The sequence below is a fragment of the Chionomys nivalis genome, chromosome 10 (genome assembly GCF_950005125.1).
Source record: "Chionomys nivalis chromosome 10, mChiNiv1.1, whole genome shotgun sequence".
Lineage (NCBI taxonomy): Eukaryota > Metazoa > Chordata > Mammalia > Rodentia > Cricetidae > Chionomys > Chionomys nivalis.
Genome location: NC_080095.1, coordinates 54407052 through 54432380, shown reverse-complemented (window position 1 = coordinate 54432380; position 25329 = coordinate 54407052). Strand labels below are relative to the sequence as shown.

Here is a 25329-nt window from a genome sequence, read left to right as displayed (position 1 = left end):
GAGTTCCAAGAAGAAACAGAAAGTGGAGTGGGTGGGAAGGGGGGTCAGAATCCGAAGGCGTCCAAGGTCAATGTTCACGTGTAAGTTCCATGTTATGGAGCAAGCTGCAAAGTGTAAGCCATTACCTCCAAAGCATCACACATTGAGCCTTTCTACTCACTGCCTGGGGCAAACTGCTTCAAGAGGTGGCACATATGGACACAGTATTTCGAAAATGTTACAGTAAGCAAGCTTTAAAAACCTAAGAAAGTTCCCAAATAAGGCACTGTTCTGAGCTCTGATTCTTGTCTCAATGTCTCTAAACGGAGCTGCTATTGCTTTCTGGGAGGCAGCTGTTCGCTGTAAATGTTCATCTCTTCAAAGCCATTTTGGAAGCATTCAGAGTCACAAGGTTTCAAAAATGATGTTTATTTCAACACATGAAATGTGCCATCTAGCACCAATGATTGAAAATTCCAGAATTCCATCTGGTTACTACTTTTTGGAACTGGTGGTGTTGTTCAAGTCATTGACAGATTAGTCTATGTGAGCAGATTGGAACAAAAACGAGACAACCAGCAAAAAGCATTTGATAAATGTGCACTGAACTAAGTTTTAATTACTCAAAAAAAAAAAAAAACAGTTTTGTATAAACATGATGTCTTAATACTGGTATTTTCAAATCAGATTTTCTTGGATGGTATATAATGGAGACTGCTGAACCATGTGAGCACGGAAGCCTGCACCAGCTCGCTGCTCACGCCTTCCTTCAGAGACAGCATCTGTCTTAGACTCACGGCAGTGCCCTTAACTCTCAAAACCACTCACCTACCTGTGTTGGAGGAAAAGAAAATGCTAGCCAGTAAAGAAGCAAAATAATATTTACAGTTTCTTTTAAAAGAACATGTAAGAATTAAAGACAGAAGAAAAAGAACCATTACTGCACAACTATGCAAAGTGTGACTGTCTTTGGGGTTTATTTCAAACACAAATTGAAATTTACTGCTTCTAAGTTAAGCATTATTATACAGTAAGAGACAATTACAATTATGATTAATAATTGGGTTGTCTTATCTCCAGTTTCTTTCTTGAGACAGGGTCTCATTATCCCTGGAACTGGCTCTGTGTACCAGGCTGGTCTGGAATTCAGAGATCTGCCTGCCTCTGCCTTCCCAGTGCTAGGATTAAAGGCGTACGCCACCATGACCAGTCCTCAAAACACTGCTATAGAGTAGCAGGTATCATTAGGAACTGGAGCGACTTATCTCTAGTTTCTTGAAAATGTACCTAATCAACCATGCTTGAGGCTAACCTCAAATGTATTTTTATTTGAGTGATCCCACTGTTTCTTTTAAGCAGACCTTGGTGCTGAGCTAAGTAACCTAAGCTAGATTTCAGCCCAGGGCAGGCAGGCGTTTCACACTGGGCAGTCCGCGGTGGTCGTCATCCAAGGACATGCTGAGAAACTGTAATGCAATCTTCCCATGCTGTATGCACATGCTCCGTTCACATCTGGACCTCACCCAGGATGTCAGGGACGTGGCTAAGACGGAAAAGGGTTTCATGACGGCAGTTTCTATAAGGAAAAGGGGGGGACAGTAAACATTAATTTCACATCACCAACTATTTATTAGGTATTTTATACTCTATGATACACCCAGTACTGGTTACGTGCAACTCAACTGAACTGCATTCATGTACAATGTTTAGAGATAGTTCTTTGTTGCTATCTAAAGCAATCAACAGAAAGCAGATGTAGAAATGCTATTAAAATTAAAAACCTTTCTGCTAAAAGACAAAATCTCCTGGGTAAATTGGGAGCATAGGGACTTTGGGGGAGGGTTGAAGGGGGGAGGGGAGAGGCAGGGAGGGGAGCAGAGAAAAATGCAGAGCTCAATAAAAAAAAATTAACAAAAAACAAAAAACCCTTTCTGCTGCAAAAACTACACTACCAAAAAATTTCAGACACCCACACAATAGGAGAAATTATTTTCAAATCATACATCTGGTATCAATAGGCAAAGGAAACTTAGAATATTTAAGACAACTCACTTTGAAAATGGGTAAATATTTCTCTAGTGACACAGAAGGTACTGAATATCTCTGATCATTAAGAGAAAGAAAATAAAAACTGCATGAGTTCCTATTCCACATCTTCAATGGCTACAGTCACTGATAGGCAGGAGCTGGTGAGGATATGGCGGTGGGGGAGCCCGTGCACAGCAATGGTGGAAATGTAAAGATGGAAGAGCCGCTCTGGAAATGTCTGGCCACTCTTCACCACACCTGTGCAGCCTCTAGATTCACACAGACCCAGGACCCGGAAAACACACACACAAGAGTGTTCCCAGCCGCATCCTCCTCACAGGTAAGAGGCAAACGAGGGAGTCACCAGCTGACGAATGAACGGGTGGATCAGATGACCAGAACCACACACAAGGATGTGACCAGACACAGGAGTCTAAGCCAGAGCAGGGCACACCAAGGAACACACTTTGCTGAATGAAGGGAGCCAGACACAAAAGCACACACGATGGTCAGCACGGAGGGAGGGACAGTGGCATTTCTTTCTGTGTGATGAAAACACCTAAAGATAGAAAGCGGCGCTCACACAACTCTGAACAACTAAAAACACCAAGATGTACGCTTTAAAAAGGGTAAATGCATGAAATGCGAGTATCAATACGAAAGGGAAATAGGTCTTTGCAAAATCAAAACAACTCTTTATATTCAGAAACATAAAAATATTTATGCCTCAAAAATATCTACTTTTAAGCCGGGCGGTGGTGGCGCACGCCTTTAATCCCAGCACTCGGGAGGCAGAGGCAGGAGGATCTCTGGGAGTTCGAGACCAGCCTGGTCTACAAGAGCTAGTTCCAGGACAGGCTCCAAAACCACAGAGAAACCCTGTCTTGAAAAACCAAAAAAAAAAAAAAAATATCTACTTTTAAACCAGTACAGCAGCTTTAGCAAATACTGTAAACCCTTAAGGCACAAAATGTATTTCCTTTGCCTTTTTAACACATTTCACATCAACACCAACCAATCTGAATTATAATAATAACCCTCTTACCTTCCTTTCCTTAGGCTGAGTTTTAACACCCGCTTCTGGTCCCTAAAATTCTATGGCTAGAATCCTTACCCTTAGAAAACATGGTGAACAAACTCAACCACCGCAAATTCATCAGAAGTGCAGTTTACTATATTTTAGCCTCATCAGTCAAACTGAGGTCTCTGCCTTAGGGCAATCACAGCTACAAACTGGCATACAAGGCGGAAACACCACCATTCTCCCCTCGACAGGCTTGGCTGGCAGGTACAACAGAGGCAGGAGAAAGGCCCAAACGGGGACATATATAAAGTCCCGTTTAGTTGGGGGTACTTTCACAGATCAACGCCAAAAGGAAAAGGAAGATGGCTGAAGCTTAAAAGTTTTTTTTTAAGATCTATCTATCTAATCTATCATCTATCTATCTATCTATCTATCTATCTATCTATCTATCTATCTATCTATCTATCTATCTATCTATCTATCTATCTATCTATCTATCTATCTATCTATCTATCTATCTATCATGTATACAATATTCTGGTGCCAGAAGAGGGCACCAGACCTCATTACAGATGGTTGTGAGCCACCATGTGGTTGCTGGGAATTGAACTCAGGACCTCTGGAAGAGCAGGCAATGCTCTTAACCTCTGAGCCATCTCTCCAGCCCTGAAGCTTAAAAGTTACAACTAGCTTTAGCTTTTTAAAAAGTCGGAGACAAGAGGAAGCTACAGAGAGCTAGTCATCTGTCTGAGGTTATATTTAGTGCCAGTTTGGGAAAATGCCCCCCCAAAAGCCTGTGTGTCAAAGGCTTGGCCCCTAGCACAAGGCACCTGGACAAAAGAGGCCAGGTCTTCCGGGCAAGTCCTTGAAGACGCTCTCTGGACCTGTTCCTCCCCTTCTCCTCCCATCACCAGCCAGAGGTGAACAGGTCTCCTTTGTCACGCTCTCGCCATGGACTGCAGCGTGCTCACAGGTCAACAAATGAGGACAATCAAACCCACGGCTGAAATGGGTCAGGATAAACTTCTCGGTATTTCATTGTTTTAAAGTAACCGCTGACGGACATGCTCGGTTACACAGTCATTTAATTTATAGCTGAAAAGACCTTTAAAGAGCCCGTCAAGCTGGGGATTTATCAGTGGCAGACAGCTTGCCTGTCACCGAGGGCATAGCAGAAACAAAGCTAGCCTTACATATTTTTTGAAATCAGGTCCCATTATGCAGCCCAGCCTGGCCTCCAACTGCACAGCCTTCCACTTCCTGAGTTCTGGGTTGTGACCAAGAACCCAAGGCAAGACCGGTAAGAGATGGAATCCTGTGTCAGTGCCTGGAGCCAGTCAGTCATCACTGCTATCTCACTGTGTGGAGGTGAAGAGCTGACAATACCTTAGCCCACAGACAGGCATGAACAACTGTAAACGCACATACCGGTTGCTTCTTTTTGATGTATATAATATGAATGTCTTCACTTCGGTATTCCTCATCGTGTTTGTCCAAAGGAATTTCCTCAAAGTCAAAGTCTAGTTGAAGGAGCTGTAAATTTCAAGGACACAAATGTTACACTCAGTAATCTGGACAGCCTTATGATAATGAAATTGGATGCCGGTCACCTCTGGAGAATGGCTGACTGGAAAGGGAAACGTGGAAACCTTCTCAAGTCTGGAAACATTCTGTATCTTTATGTTGGAACAGTTATTTGGATGGAAATGCATGAGCTGAGATCTTGATATACGTGCATTGGATATGTTTTAATTAAACACAAATTACTTTAATTATACATAATTTCAAAAGTTCAGTAACATTTTCTTATATTCATGCACAACATGGATCTCATTTTAGCATATGTTATCTGAGGGACTCACATACTTGCTTTGTCATTACGCCAAAGCAGTCCTTTCGCCAGGCAAAATTCCAGGATGATACAGAGAGCTTCCAAACAAGCCAGTTTTTAAAGAGGTGAATTTGTGCCCACGAAAGGGTCTAGGTCACTACTGGGGGAGAGTGAAGGAGAGATATGGGCAAGACAGGCGGTGGTGGTGCACGCCTTTAATCCCAGCACTTGGGAGGCAGAGGCAGGCGGATCTCTGTGAGTTCGAGGCCAGCCTGGTCTACAAGAGCTAGTTCCAGGACAGGAACCAAAAAGCTACAGAGAAACCCTGTCTCGAAAATCCTAAAAAAAAAAAAAAATTTTAAAAATAAACAAAGAACAGCTAAAACCTGAAAGCCATTAACGAGGTAAAATGTCTAGAGGAGAACACAGATTCTCCACGCACTCTATCACGTGTTCTTTAAATCGCATCACCGAGGAGCTTACAAAGGCAGCCCTGTGCTGACCGGCGCTGAAAGCTGTCTCAGAAAAGACAAGTTTGTCACCACCGGTCCCTGACACGCTCTATGGAACATATGGACTAGTGAGATCAGATAAAACTCAGGACTGGGAAGGTCAGGGAATGGTGGGCGCCGTGCAGGCGGGCTGTGGAGGATCTTCTCAGTGGGTTCTTACTGAGAAAGCTTTGCCCAATGAACTCGCCAGGCACAACCACATACAGCTCCCCCACAGGGTGACTGCCACACACAGTACTCACCTCAAAGTATTTTTTCTCAATTTCTGGATTTTTCCCCATTGTACGTTGTTCATAACAACATATAATACAAGTTTCAGATCCACTGAGATCTTTCAATGTTTTCAGCAATGGTTCCAAGGACTGTAAAAAAAAAAAAAGAATTTCCTATTATACAAAGGCGTCAGGAGGTGAAGAGATCAACTGCCCTATAACCAAACCATTCTGAGTTGATACAACAAAGCAGCATTCTACAACTAGACTGGTGTTACTGAGTTCTATCTCCTCCAACAATAGTCAGACAGACAGACAGACAGATAAAAAACCCAAGGACTAGATCTTGTTTCCACAGGAACACAAGCAGACTTGCCTGTGTCTCTTTTGTCTGTCTTGAACTGGGGTGTGTTATATAGACTAGCTTGGAACTGAACTGGCAGTGACCCCTCTTCCAAGCTCTCAAGAGCCTGCACCACAGGAGTTATGTATCACCATGCCTGGTTAGACTCAAATCTTAAAAGTCTAATTTCATTTAACCGAAGTTAGGGTATTTAAACAATCAACAATATATTCTACAAAAAACAAGCCTGATCCTAATGGTTTAAGATTATTTTTATTATTTTAACTATGTGTATGTATGTTTCTGTGTATGGGCGTGTGCACAAGTGTTAGTGCCTGCAGAAGCCAGAGGAATGGGATCCCCCTGGAGTTGGGAGTTACACAGCTTGATGTGGGTGCTGGGAATTGAACTGGGGTCCTCTGGGAGAACAGTATGTGCTCTTAACTGCCGAGCCATCTCTCCAGCCTCCTGACCTAATCTGAACCCAATCAGTTGGCTGAACAGTCATTAATTTAAAAATAAATATTTCTCAACACTGTATAAATTGATATGTAAAGAAAACTCACTCCACAAGTGTAATAACTCTTGCCACTGAAAATTAACTAATTAATAATTTTTTGGGGGGTCTCACTCTGTGGTCCATGCTGGCCTAGCAGGCACGCCAGTCATCCTGCCTGGGCCGCCCAGGTTCTGGGATTCCAGGTGTGAGCCACCATGCCTGACTTGCATCTTAATTTTCAACATCATGGTTAATAATCAGTGAGAAAGAAAAGGAAAGAGAGAAGGGAGGGAGGAATTTCAATTTTTCAAGATATATCCAAATGGGAAAACCCTTTTAAAATTAGAATAGAAAGCATGTAAGTTTTCTCAAGCACTATTCACAGGCCTGTATGTTTATCCTGAATTGTACATACATGTGGAGCCCGATGACTGTCTTTACTGCAAACATCCCACACGCAGAGACGTTACAATGGGAAGGAATGCGGGCTTCTGGACACACGAAGTAGCCAGCGCACTCAACACTCACCTCTTCATAGTATATGCAGTCAGCCATCAATATGTAATCCGGCGAAGTCATGTCTTCTAGTTCTTCCCCCCTTAAAAACGCCAAACGTATGTCTTTAACCGATGCTTTAACAATTTACAGTATTCATTTCAGAAGCGAGAAGCAAAAACTTTCCCACATATTAACAATGAGTTGGGCAAAATGCAATGGAAAGCAAATGAAAGCGGTTATCTTAAAACAAGCTGAAAGGCCATACAAACCATTTCAGTACCTTGGCTTGAACAGAGCCGGTCACCAGATGCTTGTTCATATTAATATTCATTTTCAGCAGGTCCTGCAGCTCCTCAAGATCAGTGACTACAACATCTGCCCTGAAAAACAACCTCGATTGGGTACAGGCGCAAGGCTGCGCGCCGGTGACCTGACGCCGGCTGACCCGACGCCTTCCCGCCAGCTCTTACCCGAGGGTCGCGGCCATGAGCCCCACGGCCCCGGTGCCCGAGCCCAGCTCCAGCACCGAGCGGCGACTCAGCGCGTGGGCCCCGTCGCCAGAGAACCCCGGCGTCTCCAGGTATTTGGAAAGGACGATGGCGGCGTCCCACACAACGCAACCTACGCCTCCCGAGCCGTACTGCTGCAGTCGAAGCACCGTCCCGTCCCGCTTCTCCAGAACCCGCACAAAGCTCCACAGCGGGTCCTCCACCTCCCGGTCCACGGCGGCCGCCATTGCTGCCACCAGCGACTGCGATGCGCGGTGACGTCACGCCCACGCAAGGCCCGCGCCGCCCAGCGGCAGGCTGTTTCATTGCGCGTGCGCGGGTCTCGAAGCCCGGAAGCAGCAGGAACTAGCAGAACCTACCTGGGAGTGGCCTGGCTCTTCGTGACTGAGATCAGCACTTAGAGAAACAAAGCAAATGCCAGTGCCTTTTCTTGGCTCACACAAAGCTGCAGGCTATAGATGTAGGCAGCTTCCCAGGTCCTATCAAAAATTGTTATGTTCAAGAAGTTTCCTACTGTACATCTACTTTTTTCATATTGAATGCATGAAAAAGATTGCCTGGGAACTTGCTATTTGCTTTCAATGGTAAAGAAAACTTAACCCTCTAATATTTACGTCCCCCTGGGGCCAAAAGATGGCAGCAAGACCAAGGACCTGAGTTCCAGGACTCACATAGTAAAGAACTGCCTCCAGCAGGTTGGCCTGACCTTCACACTGGATCTGTGGCGGCGTGCACACTACAGAAATACACACGTGATAAATAGGCAGATAGGCAGGCGGAAGAGAGATTCTTCTAGACTTTCTTTTTTCAGCTTTGTGGGTTTTGTTTTGTTTTGAGGTTGGTCTCCTGAATCCCAAGTAGGCTTCAAACTCATTATGTAGTTGGGTCTGGCCTTGGAATCGAGATCCTTGGGTCTCAACCTCTCCAATACTGGGATTACAGGTGTGCGCCTCTGTACCCAGCTTCCTTTCGTTCTTTGTGATGAAAAACAATATCGCAGGTCTTTTAAAAATTAAGACTGAGGTGATTTATTAATTTTGTTAAGAACTCTGATACAAAGCACAGTAAAAGGCCACAGACCGGTGGATAAAGAGCGTGGCTTTGGGCTACTTTACACTGCTGCTACTGCGCTGTCAGCACAACGTGCTTTGAGCGCGCTGAACGAGGGCGTCCAATGACAAAAGCTTTATCCTCTGTCTGATTAAAAATTTTAATAAAGCTTTAAGCATTTTCTGTTTAAATATTACCAATCTGGAAAAACTTTTAAAAAATTTCAATTAACACAAGATTAAAGAAAGTTATTAGGTTTTGAAGACAAGGCAGTTGGCAGTTGGTTCCTATGCCATAAGAAACTTTTGTTCTTGACTTACAAATTAGTAAAATAGCAGATTGTATTATAGGCCTCAAGTCACTTAAATTTATATAGGTTATTAGCATTATCTTTAAATATATACAATATAAATAAACTGTACATACATGGCATATTAACTTTGTTTTCCCAAACAAGAGGCAAATCATTAGCTAAAGACACCATACACTGCAAAACTAAAGGTGCATCTTAACGAGATGCATCCCCTTTTCTTCTGTAACTGGGTTATATAGAATTGTTTATAATTTTAACAAAATAATAAACAGTGCATTCTATTGTTTCCATTCTAGTTTCCGTTTTTGTCTTCAGCAGCAAATACTGGCATTAAGACATGGCATCAAGAGTTTAACAACAGTAGGTGTTATTCACTAGATGTAAAACCAAGCTAAAACCTTGAAGATGGTCAAAGAGGGCTGAAAACCCAGTAACATCATAGTACATCTCTGTATCTGTGGAAATTCATTGCCTTAAAAAGGCACCTATTACTCCGATGTGAGGAATTCCTCGAGAACACTACCCCCTTTCAGTGCAGTATCATTTAAGCCATATGTTAGCAGAGTCTACAGTGCAAACAGAAATTCATTATACTGGCCTTTGGGCAGCACTGAGGAGCTGAGACGAGGCAAGGCTACTGATCACCTGAGGGTTACGGTGAAGGGCTTTTGCATTTTAATGTTTAGAATTCTTTTCTTGGTTTTGCTTTCTTGAGACGGGGTTTCTATGTGTAGCCATGACTGTCTTGGTACTCGCTCTATAGACCAGGCTGGCCTTAAACTCAGAAATCCATCTGCCTCTGCTTCAAGAGTGCTGGGATTAACGGTGTGTGCCACCATGCTTGATGATTTTTCTAATTCTTAGAAGCTTATTTGATCAGTAGCATTTTGTAAGAGCTTTATTTGTAGAAAGTACTAAAATACTATGCCTCTTCTGAATAAATTAAAACCTTTACAAATACTATTCCAGTGTCAATGACTACACACAGCTAAGGTCATTGAGGAGTTTCTGCATTTTCGAGCAAAGGCAGTCTGTACAACGGTGGGTGTGAAAGCTCCCGTTTGTAAGTCTTTGGTGGCAGTTTTGGTAGGTGAGGGCTCGAATTCTGCCGTGGTGGAACAGGAGGAGCTGGAGGATGCACAAGTGCACTGTGACTGGAACTGAGCAAATGGCTTCTGCGCGGCACTCGTGGCGAGGGCGTGCTGGGAGGAGTGCTTGGTGAACTCGGACACGAACTAACGTCTCTGAGCCAGTCTGGGTCTCTGTGAGGATGTCCCAGCGGAGGTGGCTGAAGATTAAACGGGCAGTTTATAAAGTGTTCTGGCGGCCGAAGAGGAACTGGTGGGGGGGTATCAGGAAGAGGCTCTCTCGGAGGGGGTGGAGGCGGACTGTGCACGGGCCCATCAAAAGCAGTCGCGGGAACAGGAACTCTTGGTTTTACCTTTGGAGGGGGCGGCTGTCTTGGTGGAATAGCAGGGGGGTCATCATCAGGTTTCATAGTTCCCTAAACAAAACAAAAAGGCACATGTCTAGTCTCTCAAAAAATATATAAGATAATTTTAAAAGACTGAAAATTTTTTCTGTGTCATGTTAAATCTAGAGGGCCAAATTAAATGAATGTGGTTTAACTATCACCTTCCTGACTAAATTACTCTCAGTCTAAATCTGGGCTCAGTTTAACATTTGGATATAAGATGTTTCACTGAAACCTAAAAACATAGAGCCCCATATCATCTTGCTTTGTTTCCAACATTTTAGAAATTTATAAAGCTTATTTATGGCAATAGGTCAATAAAAATAATACATTTTTATAGGCATGAAAGGACATGGCATCAATAGCCTTTAATATCTAGCTTCTACTCAATGAGCATTTACTTTTAATTTTGCCCATGGCACTTAAAGCAGTAGATCTTAGAGTGGTACCCAGAGACCAACAGCATCAGTCCCAGTAAGGGCTGGCTTAGCATAGCCCATTCCCAGGCCGAACTGCAGCCTTACAGCCTGGAGCTCAAGAACTACTTCTAAGACGTCTTCCAGGTAATTCTGACATGCCTGTGCATTTGAGAAGCACTGGTCTAAAATTCTCCGGTTCTTTAAAATAGGAATTCCAACACCACCCCCATCTGTACAAGGAAGACAGTGCACTTCTGATTATCTGAATTTTCACACTTTTAAAAAAAGTTTTTAAAAACTTTATTAAACAATTACTTAAGCTATTTTTCAACTATGACAATCTAAATGTTGAAACTCTGTAGAGTGTGGCTAAATTATGTTTGACATGCTGTAAAAATACTCTAAAAACAAGCGATTTTGGAGATCGACAGCTCTGCGTAAGTTGCAAATCCAGGTTTGAACGACTACCTTGGAATTTGAAGCATCATGATCAACTTTTTTCCGAGGAGGAAGTGGAGGAGGAATCAGTGGCTCTTCACTCAGCTTGTGTAAGCTTCCACATGAGCTGAAGAAGGTCTCTGGGGAGAGGAGACTGGCTTACAATCACAGTGCAGTTACAGGACAAAACTCCACTCAGCTACCATGTTTGTCAAGTGGGTTATTCTCACACAGCTGTTTGTCTGTTCATCTATCTTCCCCACTGAAATTCTAAGCACTAGAATCATGTGCATGTGTTTGCAACCCTAGCATCTACCATAGCGACTGGAATGTAATACTTAGATGAAGGCACATTGTTAAGATTAATAATGAAATTCTAAATTGGTCCTGGTGGTGCAGGCCTGTACTCACAGCTACTTGAAGTACTAAGGGAGCAGGGTCATGAAGTTCAAGGCCAGCCCAGGCAATTCAGCGACTGTTTTAAAATAAAACGTATATTAAAAGAAAATAAAACTGAGGCTATAGCTCAGTGGTAGAATGCTTGCCTAGTGCGCATGAGGCCCGAGGTTTGGCGATCAGCACCTTTAAAACAAATCAGAAGGCCTTTTCTAAAGGCATTTTAAAAATTCAAAACAAGCCGGGCGATGGTGGCGCACGCCTTTAATCCCAGCACTCGAGAGGCAGAGGCAGGCGGATCTCTGTGAGTTCGAGACCAGCCTGGTCTACAGAGCTAGTTCCAGGACAGGCTCCAAAGCCACAGAGAAACCCTGTCTCAAAAAACCAAAAAAAAAAAAAAAAAAAAAAAAAAAATAAATAAATTCAAAACAAAAGTCAGGCAGTGGTGGTGTACACATTTAATCTAAGCACTGAGGAGACAGAGGCAGATGGATCTCTGTGAGTTCGAGGCCAGCCAACTACAGAAGTTGTTCCAGGACAACCAGGGATGTTAAATAGAGAAACCCTGTCTCAAAAAACTAGTAAAAGAAAACAAAACAACAAACCACCTGAGAATGTGTGCACACACATGGTGGTGCAGTAGCTTCCAGAGGAATTCCGTTCTAAGCAGAAACTATTTCCAATGCAAAGGAGATCTAGGTATTATGCATAAGCAAGCAATCCTAAATTACAGTTTGTAATATAAATACTACTAAAGTACTCCACTATATTTCAGGCAACCACAGTAAGCAGATGTGTACAGCTGATGGATTATTTAAAAAATTAAACTATCACAGCTATAAATAATGAATAAACATCAATATAGCAATGCTAAAGCATTAGAACAATTAAAAATGAGTAAGATGCAATAGGAACATACTGATATCTCTCTCTGATTTAGAAAGTTATGGCTTTTACTGGGCTTTGTGTATTTGCACTAAACACTGAGAAACATTTCTAGCCTTGAAGACAGGCTTTTGTGATTGTTTTAGAAGGAGACTCTTCTCTTCACTGCCACATGCAGCAGCTTCACTGTGCACCTGACCTGGAGTCTTCTCTCTGGAAAGTCAGCTTGCTCTGGGACCGATATGGCAGAGCTAGGGCCAGTGCTATACGTGTGTAGCTAATACACAGAGTAAGGACATTTCCACCATAGAGCAAGAGAAACCTAAATAAGCTTCAATAAAGCCAGGAACTGAAGCTTCATTTAGTGATGGAGCCTATAATGTACTCACTGCCTCAGAGACACCAAGGAGGACATTTCTAGGTTAAAGAGAAAGCATTGCAAAGGTCCAGATCAGTTTCCTAAGGGGCCTGACTTCATGGAAAACTGCTACGACAGGGCATGGGAAGATGTACGCAACAGCTGCTGAAGAACAGCACAACGGGGAACGAGCCAATCATTAGCTCCTGGAAACAGGTGACCACAAAGGCAGTGTAATCAAGCACGCTACACATGACTTAGCGGTGGCCCAAATATGACACAGACAAGGGAGAGTGTCCCTTTCATTGTCTAATTCTAAAAGTAAGGGTCCCAAAGAGAGAACAACATCATGAATGTGCGTGCCTCCCGAAAACGAGGTGGGAGGACAAGAGACAGGGAACTGCTGTAAGGTCATTTTAAGTGTCTGGTGGCACTATCTGCCTCTGACATTCTTCTCATATATCATTTTGATAAATGTTCAAAACTATATGCAGCAAAACACTTAAGAGACTACACGTACTCTTCTGTGGTTGGCTAGCTGCAGAGAGGTAACCTACAGACAAGAAGAACTGACAACGGACTTTTCTCTGGGGCAGAGGTCAGGTAACTGAGATGGACTTACTCTACATTGCGGGCCAAGAAACACGTAGTACTTAATTTTATTCCTAAGAAGTCTGAAGGTGGGGAGTAATTTGCTAAAGTTCAGATAGTCTCTAAAACATAGGTAAAAATGATTAAAACAAAAATTAATGAAATTTAATGGCACAAAGTTGTAAGTCACTCAGACTGTTTATAAGATTTTCTCAGGTCTGGGACTGCAGCTCAGGACTGTGGTTGCCCTAGCATCTGTGAAACCTGAGGAGCGGTGGGGAGGGCAGAGAGAAGGATGAAAGAAAAACATTTCTTTCTTTATTCTTTAAATGTTGCTAGCCCCCAAATATGGAAACACATCTCCAGTCAACCAGCTTGTGATCGTGATTATCATTTCACTGACCCAGCCTAACTGACTTACTTGATTGCGGCAAGAGGACTGGAGCAAAGATGGTATTGCTGCCTAGTAGAAAGAGAAAAATCCATTTTAACAGAAAGCTAACATGGATAATCTTCTTTTTAGATGTCTTCATTTAAAAAAATGCACAAGTTCATGCCTTTAATCCCAGCACTTGAGACACAGAAACAGGTGGATCTCAGTAAGTATAAAGCCAGCCTGGTCTATACAGTGAGCATGAATGAGGCCAGCCTGGTCTACGTAGTGAGGACAGCCAGGGCTGTGTACAAAGACCCTGCCATAATACCATCATTCCCAACCAAAAGTAAAATGTACTGTACGAGTTAACACAAAACTCTATCAACATCTTCTGACATGCCAGTTTGTAACATGGACTTAATACTCGTGCCTGGAATTCTCTATCATAAACCTTTTTAATTTTTTTACAGAATTTATGTCCTTATTTTATTATCCATTACTCCAAAAAAAATTTAAAAAATTTTTGTTAATCAATGAATTAGAAAACCCACAGACAACGCACAATGATGCTTTGCTCCTGTATTTAGCACCATTTTTACACTCAGATGCCACTTCTCATATCAACACGGTGTCTTTGTTTTATTTCCTGTCGGTGTGACACACACCCTGACAGAAGCAACTCTGAGGAGAAGGGCTTGTGTTAGCGTACAGCTCAGCTACAGCCCACCATGAGGAACAGAGAGCAGTGATTATATGCAGCTCGGGTTCAACTCCCTTTCCCGTTTCTCTAGGAGACAGCACATCCCAGCGGAGCCCTGGCAGCTGTGAAAGGCGTTATGCAGACACTCCCTCAGGAAGATTTCCCAGGTGACTGTCGCATCACGGTGACAATTAAAACCAAGCAGCACACACGGGTATTGTGGCTTCTACAGCTCCCAAGTTGGAAAGAAGAAATGACCGACTTAAGACACAAAGTCCTCCTCTTGCCAAGAGGTTTGTGTTAGACACTCACCACAGGAACTATTGAGATCAACATCTAGAAACACGCTGTGGTCTGAAGAAGCAGACACGGGTGGAGTGGACGGTGTGTTTGGAGAGGTGGGTGCTGACACTGTTGATTCAAGCTCGGTCTCAGCGATCCTACTAAAGCTTATCTTATATGGTTCTCTTTCCAAAGGCGTTGGGTGACCTCGTAATGTGCCTGAGGTAGAGCCATGTCGGCCTGTGTTAGGCCTGATTCCAGGAGATTTTAAGGAAAAGGTTGATTTCCTAGGCTAAGAGAAGTAAGTACAGTTAAAATAGCACCCACTTGCATGCCATTGTTTACACTTACAGCTATCTTGTTGTAACGCACACTCTAAAGGGTGTGATAAAAGCCACAATATTCAAGGGTAGCTCATGGTATTTTTATAGTATTTTCCAGACTTGATTAGATTGTTTATCATGGGCTCCACAAGCAGATCTTTTTTTTTTTTTTTTAAGATTTATTTATTTATTATATATATAGTGTTCTGTCTGTCTGTATGCTTGCTGGCCAGAAGAGGGCACCAGATCTCATTACAGATGGCTCTGAGCCACCATGCAGTTGCTGGCAATTGAACTCATGACCTCTGGAAGAACAATCAGTGCTCTTAACCTCTGAGCCATCTCTCCAGCCCAGGAGACCTTTTTAAAACATAATTTTAGAGATAAAATTATTGAAAATTGTCAAACAACTTTTTTGCTCCTAAATACTCGATCCTAAATTTCTCTTTCACACCATCTATATATAAATTTCACAAACATTTATCAGGTAACATAATTTATGTGACATAATATGCTATATGTGATTCATTTTTAATTTTTATTTTATATGAATGGGATTTTGCCCGCATGTATGTATGTGTAACATGTACATGCCTGATGCCTGTGGCGGCCAGAGGAAGGTATCAGATTCTCTGAAACCGAAGTTACAGGCAGTTGTGAGCTGCCATGTAGGTGCTGGGAATTGAACTCAGGTCCTCTGCATGAGCAAACAGTGGCATTAACTACTGAGTGATCTATCCAGCCCCTAGTGTGCTTCAGTTTTTTAAAAGAAGATAATTTTTCCTTCTGATCTTAAGCTAATGAACAGTCAATCCCTACACCAGAACTTTAACTACTTCAGGAAACTGTATTATCACTGTTCCTACTCCAACTTCCTTGCTTCTGAAACCCTGACAGTCGTAACCTAGTCAGAAAAATTGAGTAAAATCTCAGCTATGTCAACTACTTACCATGTGGCCCTAAAAAGGCTTTTTTTATAAAACCTTACTGAGCATGAGTTGTTTTTTTTTAAAAAAAACATTCATTTTTATCATGTTGTGTGTGTGTACAGGTGCCTGTGGAGACTCTAGGTGTCACAAACTACAACAGGAAAGTGAAAGTCTGAAGAGGCCCAAGGCAGCCCTGAGCCCCAGCTGCTGCCTGCATCCCTGGAAGACAGAGGCATTACCTTCCCAGTGCTTTGTCCTGAGCTTTTCTGAGAACCTTCTGGGTACTCAGTAAATAAGAGAGGACCTGTGCACAAGGCTGAGGATACCTGGCTCTTCTTACACTAAGGGAATCCGATAAGGTTTTACAGTGGTTGTTCTCAACCTGTGGGTTGCAACCCCTCAAGGGGGCTCAAAACCATTTCACAGGGGTCACCTAAGACCATCAGAAAACACAGATATTTACATTACAATTCTTAACAGTAGCAAAATTGCAGTTATGAAGTAGCAATGAAAACAACTTTATGTTTGGGGGTCGCCAGCATCAGGAAGGTTGAGAAACACTGTCTGACTGTTTTTATCTCCTCCATACCTTGCTCACTTTCGCCTACTGAGAACTGCTCTTTCTACTCTTGCTGTTGTCAATGCGAATCTCCAGAGCATCTGTGAATGGCAGCAGCAAATTCTAGTAAAAGAAAGTACTCTGGTGTAACCACAGGACCGTAATGGCTGGAGCCAGTCATGCTTAGCTACCATGATATATCTGTTACCCGCCTGGAACTCAACCTATAGACCAGCCTGGCCTCGAACTATCAGAGACCCACTGCCTCTGCCTCCTGAGTGCTAGGATTAAAGGTGTGCATCACCACCATCTGTTGCTTTCCCTGGCCTTTTCATTTATCCCATCCAGTTACTTGCTTTTGGGCCTCACTTTCTTTCTTTTCTTTTGGGGGGGCTCACTTTCTTATAACTTTTCTCTAAAATCAGGAGGTTAAAAAATGGATAAATTATATTAAAAGGAAGGTTTCTTTGCATGTGTGTGGACCTAGTTTCTACATTCAGTACTATATTAAAAAGAAAAAAAAAAAAACAAGTTTCTATCAAAAGGGTCTCAAGTATGCGAGGCAAGCACTCATCTGAGTCCCATCTTCACCCTGTATACTAATTTTAGAAATAGAATAATATTGTAAAGTAAAGCAACACAGCAGCTATTGATTATATTACCATTTTAAGAGAGCAGGTTGTTATTTTAAAAACAGAAAAAAAATTCCCATAATCATAACGAACTTACAAATCGAGGCGGTTGTTTGCAGTTTCGGGGTTCAATTTCTTGTGATTTGTTGAACAAATAATCTGTAAACTCCTTTTCAGATAAAATTCCCATGGGGTTAAGGTTTTCAAAGAATCTCTAGAATTAAACACATAAATATATGTATATACTTTGGTCTTACTAAAATAAGATCCTAATAATGTTAACACTAAAACAAATGAAGATATCACAGTATTTGAGATGTTCCTAAAGATTACTCATTCTACTCTCTACTTACAATTGAGACTGTACAGTTTCTGAGGACGTCACATCCTAGCCTCATAGTTTGTTTGTTTATTCATTCATTTATTTATTTATTTTGGTTTTTTGAGACAGGGTTTCTCTGTTGCTTTGGTGCCTGTCCTGGAACTAGCTCTTGTAGACCAGGCTGGCCTCGAACTCCCAGAGATCCGCCTGTCTCTGCCTCCCGAGTGCTGGGATTAAAGGCATGCGCCACCACCGCCCAGCTCTCATAGTTTATTAATATGAATAGATTCTCGGCTTAGTCATTACCATCACTTGCTTCTTACATCCCTTCTCACTGTAACAACCAGATTACCAGCACTATCTACCAACAGAATTTACAATGGAGATTGTGATTGAAAATTGCAGGAGGATGTTCATAAGCAGGAAAAATGTGGAGATAACTGGATTAAGGCATATTCAAAAGTAATTTTAAAGGTAATTATAGCTTTAAGTTTCCTGTGTTACCTTTTAAGGTGAAAACACTGTTTGTCCAAAAATATTTACTATATATTCTAAGCTTAAATTTGAGTTTTAAGTAGAAAATTCAGACGATTTAGTAAAATGCCAAAAAACAGTGTGTGTGTGCATGCGAGTGTGTGTGTGTGTGCGCGCGCGCACACACACATAAGCACAGGTGCCTGTGGATCCCTGGAGCTGAAGTTAAGGAAGATATCAGATGCTTGGTGTGGGAGCGGGGGACTGACTTCTCGTCATACTCTTAAATGCTGAGTCATCGCTCTAGCCTGTAGTTCAGATTTTAAACTACAAAATGATGAAATGATCTGAGTTACACTTGGGCTTGAGATGTGGCTCAAATGGGAAAGAAAAAAAGAGGAAAAAGAAGCAGATATTTCACTAACCAGAGACTTCATTGCTTTTACTTTAGTACTAGAGTATCTAATGGCCTTTATCATCTATGTGATGATAAAATAAACATTAGAATCTAATCATTGGATTTAGATTTAAAAATTTTTGAGACAAGGTCTCAAAACAAACAAACAAAACACCAACCACCAACCACCAGCCCAGGCTGCTTTGAACTTGTGATCCTCCTGCCTCAGTCTCCCAAGTGCAAGGATCACAGGCATGTGCCACTATGCCCAGCTGGCTAGCTTTATTTAATTTTATATGGTTAGGAGCACATATAACACCAGGCACTGGGTTTTAACTTTAGCAGTAGGTAAAATGAGCCTTAAATTGTCTATATAAAATCCTTCCAATTCTACAAGTGTCAGAAACACTATTGTTTTATTGACTCTTGAATTCAAGTTGGCTAAATTAAGATGCTATCAGGCAACAGGTACAGATACACTACTGATTTTCCTAACCTTTGCTTTATTTTTCAGTACTACTTAACTTGGCTAACTATGACTTGAAAAGTGAATTGGCTACATTACTTATTTATTTAGAGACAGGGTCTTATGTTGCCTAGGCTGCCTCTAAGAATTCCTGACCTCCAGCTGCTAACTCTCAAGAGTTAGGATCATGTGCATAAACATCATGCCTCGGTCTGTTTAATTTTAAATTTACTTTGACTCAATTCTAAGGAAGGCAGATTTGCTCTGAATGATAGAAGCCTAGAAACAATCACAGAAACATACTAGCAAATGCTTCTGAGACATGAATGAGAAAAGAGTATTTTAAATGTACTCAACTACAATACATCAGTACATTATTTCTACGGGAAATGCACTGCAGACTTTGAGCTGGGCTTAAAGAAGTTCTGCTTTTTTTGTTTTGTTTTTAGAAACAGGGTTTCTCTATAGCTTTGGAGCCTGTCCTGGAACTAGCTCTTGTAGACCAGGCTGACCTCGAACTCACAGAGATATACCTGTCTCTGCCTCCCAAGTGCTGGGATTAAAGGCGTGAGCCCCCCAACCAAGTCTGCATTTTTTTTAGTTGTCTGCTTCAGTTTAAAGCCTAGTATAATTTTTAACGCCAGGAGTGATTGATAGTTACAAAGTGAATAGTGACTGATAGTTACAAAGTGAATAGTGATTGATAGTCACAAAGTGAATAGTGATTGATAGTTACAATGTAAATAGCTACTGATAGTTACAATGTAACTAGCGAATGATTGTTACATGACTAGCGGTTGAAATTTACAATCTCAAGAGAGTATGATACCATAAAACTCATCTACATAAACATGGTATTATAATTTACTCTCATTTAGAATCAATCCCATATTTTGTGGTATTGTATAATCCATATTAAATATTACTCAAAATGAAACACTGACAGAATGCAAAAAAAAAAACCCTTTGATGCATATATACTTACTATTCTCCAAATCCTTCACAGTGATCTTATTATTGTTATATTGACACATGCGGACTATCTAAAATGGCTATCACTGAACAGTGGTGGGTTTTTATTCCATTGTGTGGATGTTCCATTCCCTTTGTCATTTCTTAGAAGAGCTTCTTGAACCAATGCACAAAGAAGCAACATTCTCAGAGAACTTGATGAGTGCTGACGGTGTAGACACCTTTACTTGAAGTAGCGAGTGCTTATGGTGTAGACACCTTTACTAGATGTAGGGAGTGCTGACGGTGTAGACACCTTTACTTGAAGTAGCGAGTGCTTACGGTGTAGACACCTTTACTAGATGTAGGGAGTGCTGACGGTGTAGACGCCTTTACTAGATGTAGCGAGTGCTTACGGTGTAGACACCTTTACTAGATGTAGGGAGTGCTGACGGTGTAGACGCCTTTACTAGATGTAGCGAGTGCTGAAGGTGTAGACACCTTTACTAGATGTAGGGAGTGCTGACGGTGTAGACACCTTTACTAGATGTAGGGAGTGCTGACGGTGTAGACACCTATATTTATATTGCTAGGCGAAGGTTAACTAACTCCCAACAGTGAATGGAGCATAGTGCATCACTGTGACATTTCTTAGCAATTACATAGGACTTAATGCCATCTCCCTCAAAGATAAATAAGAAAATATTTACCCTTATTTCTGGTTCCGTCCGTAAGCAGTAAGGCTGGTTCTGATACTGCTGAATTTCTCCGGTAATCTCAGCCACTTTCCTCCTCTTACTGAAATTGATTAGATCTTTCCCTTTCTTCTTTAGAAAATCATTGTTCCCTTCTTCAGTCTTCAGAATATTTGTTAAATAGATTCCTAGTTAAAAAACATTTAAAGTTATTTTATGACTTGTCTCATTTAATCAGTCATTTGGGAAACTGAAAGACACAGAACTCAGCAGTTCCACTTCTGAAGAGGCAAAAAGGCAAAACTCCCAGACCCAGAAGTGACTCTCTATTAATCTGTAACACAGAGCTTAAAGAAAAAGAAAAGAATGCCATGCTTCACTAAAATTAAAGGTTTCTGTTCTAAGAAATGCCAGACTAACCATATCCCAACCCTGTGGGTTAAAACTTAGTCTAATCAAATATTTTAATATTTGATTAAAAAATATTTAATATCAATGCTCTTTAAGTGACTATCAACAAAATAAGCAATTTTGTTTAAGAACAGTAGAACAAACTGCTTCTTGGAGCCTATCACTTATACAGTAAAAAAAGGTTCTAATCCCTTTTTATGCATAATTACTGATTCATTTAAATTAGTGGTTCTTAGCTAAAGGCAATTTTGTCCTGCAGGAAATAATTAGGAATGTGTTTAAATATTTCTGGTAATTACAAGTTTGGAGTACTACTGTTCTCTAGTAAACAGGAGCTGCTTAACACTCTACAATGTAATTGATAACCCTTCACAACAATGTTTTCCTCTTAACTTCAATTAATAGTGCTACAGTTAAAAGCCTTTGATTTAAATAAATCATCTAATTCCAACAGTGAAGTCAGCCACATACCACATGATTATGCTTAAACCATGGACAATATATAGAATAATGGTGCCATGAAATCACAATAAAGGGCTGGAGTGCAGTTCATAGGTACAGTATATGTTTAATGACCAGATGCCCCACCCCCAAATAAAAGGAAGCTGAAGAAACGGTTGCAGTTGTTGTAATCTTACAGCACAATGCATGACTCGGGTGTTTCTGGCGACTCTGGTATAAACAGACTGCTGCTGACCCAGCACATAAGCCTATGGCACTATGACTATGCCAGGCGGATGATACTTTGTAATCATAACAAATGGTTAGGTCATTGACTTATGCATCACTATGTTAGAGTTTCATCATTATTTTGAGTGTAATTTTACTTATAAGGAAAAAGTTTATTGTAAAACAGTGTGCTGTGTGTTTTGCTCCAGTCTCACTGTGTCCCAAGGCCACGTTAAAGGCACGGCACAATGGGACCTATTCGGGAGCCTGAGGCAGAACCGTTAAGTCCAGGAATATGAGACTAACCTGACATCTAGAACAAACAACAACAAAGGAAACAACCCCAGAGGTCATATGAAATGACTGGCTTGGACCACTTAGGTGTGTGTAAGTGTGCTCTATGATATAGTGACTGGCTCGGACCACTTAGGTGTGTGTAAGTGTGCTCTATGATATAGTTCCACGAAACCCGCCCAATGATGCTTTTCTCAGAATGAGTACTTACAGCTGCACATTATATTTACATAATTATATTTAAGAAAAGTTCACATTATGAAGCTCTGCCCAATGTAATTTATATTAGTTATGTTGTAATTCTATTCTGAGTTAAAAAGGTTTTTTTTTTTTTGGAGCCTATCCTGGAACTAGCTCTTGTAGACCAGGTTGGTCTTGAACTCACAGAGATCCGCCTGCCTATGCCTCCCAAGTGCTGGGATTAAAGGCGTGCGCCACCACCGCCCGGCCCTAAAAAGTTTTTTTATAGGCAGTGGTGACACATACCTTTTAATCCCAACACTTGGGAAACAAAGACAAGCGGGTCTCTGTGAGTTTGAGCCCATCCTGGTCTACAGGACAGGCTCCAAAGCTACAGAGAAACCCTGTTTTGAACCCCCGAAAAGCTTTTTTAAATAAAGACTCTGTGAAAGCACTTTTATAATAATCACAGAGAACACTGCAGATGTGACACAGACAAGAACAGCAGCTGCACCTGACAAGTCTTCACAGGCAGGCGAAGAAGTACAGGAAAACTGAAATCAACTTTAAAGGCAATTATTTTGATTTTCATCATACAGACAAGGAAATGGAGATTTTTGTCTTTTATTTTCCAATACAGATAAATAATAATTCATATGTATGAAGACAACCTATCTAGAAAGACCCCTATCCCTTTTGGTTACAACACATTCATCTTTAAAATACAGTATCTATATTTAGTAACTTACCAAAAAAAGGCACGCATGGTGGATTGATTGACTTCAGTTTTACTAAGTATTTTTTGAAGTGGTCCTGACTCAATTCCACAGCATCATCCAGAATTCTCTTCTTCCTTTCTTGCAATGCCTTTAAAACATGTACACTGAATATAATTCTTGCATATAATTCAATCATATATAATGACCCTTAAGAATTTAAAATTTAGGATTGATAAAATTTTGCATACTTAAAATGATTTTAAAAATTGTGAGTCTTATTCCTTTGGAAATTGCTAAAATGTATAATCCTGTTTTATCTGTAGAGTCTGTGTTCTTTCTACTATAAATTAGAAGATTAAGGAATAGCAAGTTCTCCTCAGGCCTTATTTGCTACGCTCCATCCTCCAGGCACACACTGCGTGGACAGAAAGAAGGAGGATGACCCTTCAGAACTAAATGTGCTCAGACTAAACAGGCTTCTGAGGTTGAGGGCAAACCTTAGCAACAAAACGGTAGAAAGTTAAAAAAAAAAAAACTTGAAGAAAAATCTAGTGAATCAAGTAAGTGCAGGCATTTCTTTTTTATTCTGTTACTATATTTTTCTTATTGGAAATAAAATAATTTATAATTCAATAAGGCATGTAAGCACATTTACATAAACACAGACAAACAGTAACATTGTACTTGAGAACCATGTCTCTATTTCCTTTACATGAAAGAAAATACAAATGTGGATGTTTAATAAATAGGTCTTATTCAATACTCAACCCAAGTCCCAGCCAACACCAGCAACAAGAGACCTCCCAGAAGTCAGAGCTGGCTGTCTCTGCCCAAATGTATATGTTAATAGGAATATTCATAGGAGAATTCCTCAATCTTGCTGTATATAAAAGTCAAACAAAACTCAACTGTATTTCCAGATATAACCATTTTCACCAAAAAGAGAATACAATTTTTAAAAATATTCCAATAAATATAAGAAAAGAGTGATGGTGCCTGTCAGGAAATCATAAACAACATGAGATGGGAACAGATGGAGGGGTTCACCACATTCATGGTTAGGAGGGTGCATTAATATAAAACTGTCAGCCTTTCACAGTGACTTAGATCTAAACACAACTACTTCTAAATTCAAAATTTTAAAAAATATGAAACTTAGGTTGATCTAAAGTAATTGTATTTTAGACATGCAGCACAGGAAAAATCAAATAGGTAAAAAAAAAAAATGGATGGAGCAGATACAAACCCATACCTATAGAGTCAATTTATGACACAGCAGGCACAATGGGTCAATGTGGGGGAAAGTGAGCTTTGAAAAAATGTGTGACAGCAACTGAGTGGTCATATAGAACAAAAACAAAATCAGAGTTCACCTTGCCCCATATTTAGAAAAAAATTTCAGCTAAATTAAAGCTCTTCCTTTGTTTTGTTTGAGATGCGGTTTCGTCATACAGTGAGTGCTTTCCTTAACTCCCATCCTCCTGCTTTAGACCTCGACAGTAAGCATTTCATGGAGGAGACAAAACACTACACTAGGGCCTCGGAATCTGCTATACCGAACATCACAAAGCACAGCCACGTGCTTCTGGCTTTAGAGGTAAGGACAGAAAAAAAGAGCTATGGAATAAAGCTGCAGGGGCCAGGCATGTGTCAGGGTGTCCCTGAACGGAGACCTAGGGAGGCCGTTGTGTGAAGCTGTGAAGGTGAAGCCTGGATCGCCTTGGAGACCCCAAAGTCATGGGATTCCTGCCGAGGAGAGCTGCTGACAGCAGGTGATACCAGCCCAAGAGAAAGTGTGTTGCAGTCAACAAGGTTTAAAGGAGCTGGAGATGTGAAGAACATTTTGATAGACACAGGGAGCTGCAGAATTCGGAGTTTGCCCAACTGGTTTTTGGTCTTGCTTTTGTTCAGTATTTCCTCGTTTTCTCCCTTTCCTGCATTTTGGGATGGTACTGTATATCCTGTGCCATTATATGTTGAAAGTATGTAATCTGCTTTTTGATTTTGATTTTGTAGGGGATTATAAAGACTGCATGAATATCAGATGAGATTTTGAACTTTAGACTAAAAATAAGTTTAAGACTGTTAGAGACTATGGGAACTTTTGAAGTTGGACTGAATGATTTTTTTAAATTATAAGATTGGGTACAAGCCTTTGGGGGCCAGGGAGTGAAATGTGGTTTGAAAGAAAATGACCCTCAAAGTGAGTGGTACTAGTAGGAGGTGTGGCCTTGGAGTAGGTGTGGTCTTGTTGGAAGAAGTATGTCGCTGTGGGAGTGAGTTATGAGGTTCCATATATATTCAAGCCACAGCCAGTGTTTCAGTTCACTTCCTTTGGATAAGATGCAAAGACTCTCAGTCCCAGCACCATGTCTGCCTGCAAGCTGTCTTGCTTCCTGCCATGCTGATAATGGACTGTACCTCAGAACTAGAAGCAAGGAAATGTTTTTCTTTGTAAGAGTTACCATGGTCATGTCTCTTCACAGCAACAGAAACCCCACCTAAGACATTGTTCTTAGAAAAAAAGAGAAAGAAAGTAGATGACATGCTGAGTGGGCTAGCGCCATGGCTCAGTGGCTCAGTGTATGTGG

The 25329-nt window shown here is 41.2% G+C and overlaps 2 protein-coding genes across 3 annotated transcripts in view; both read right to left on the bottom strand.

Annotated features, from left to right (window-relative positions):
- Nucleotides 1-446: 446 nt before the first annotated feature.
- Nucleotides 447-7692, bottom strand: Vcpkmt (valosin containing protein lysine methyltransferase). Its single transcript, XM_057782823.1, has 6 exons — nt 7397-7692; nt 7196-7306; nt 6957-7026; nt 5617-5736; nt 4460-4564; nt 447-1555 (listed from the first exon to the last, which is right to left on the bottom strand). The coding sequence occupies exons 1-6, from the start codon at nt 7660-7662 to the stop codon at nt 1541-1543; spliced, it is 687 nt and encodes a 228-aa protein (XP_057638806.1). The 5' UTR covers nt 7663-7692; the 3' UTR covers nt 447-1540.
- A 756-nt stretch (nt 7693-8448) lies between these two features.
- Nucleotides 8449-25329, bottom strand: part of Sos2 (SOS Ras/Rho guanine nucleotide exchange factor 2) — a 92046-nt gene continuing 75165 nt past the window's right edge. For both annotated transcript variants that reach the window (XM_057782643.1, XM_057782644.1), the window contains exons 17-23: nt 22769-22886; nt 20481-20653; nt 17258-17374; nt 14748-15009; nt 13781-13822; nt 11160-11269; nt 8449-10302 (exon numbers count right to left, since the gene is read on the bottom strand). In XM_057782643.1, the coding sequence (XP_057638626.1) occupies nt 9793-10302; nt 11160-11269; nt 13781-13822; nt 14748-15009; nt 17258-17374; nt 20481-20653; nt 22769-22886 (1332 nt within the window). In that variant the 3' untranslated portion in view covers nt 8449-9792. The remainder of the gene's footprint in view (nt 10303-11159; nt 11270-13780; nt 13823-14747; nt 15010-17257; nt 17375-20480; nt 20654-22768; nt 22887-25329) is intronic.

Bases quoted from the DNA above. Each gene is read 5' to 3' on its own strand.
- Vcpkmt (XM_057782823.1), bottom strand. From the start codon at position 7,662: ATGGCGGCCGCCGTGGACCGGGAGGTGGAGGACCCGCTGTGGAGCTTT. The intron at 7,307-7,396 runs GTAAGAGCTGGC...GTTGTTTTTCAG, and splicing joins CTCATGGCCGCGACCCTCGG to GGCAGATGTTGTAGTCACTG. The intron at 7,027-7,195 runs GTTTGTATGGCC...GGCGTTTTTAAG, and splicing joins CAAGCCAAGGTACTGAAATG to GGGGGAAGAACTAGAAGACA.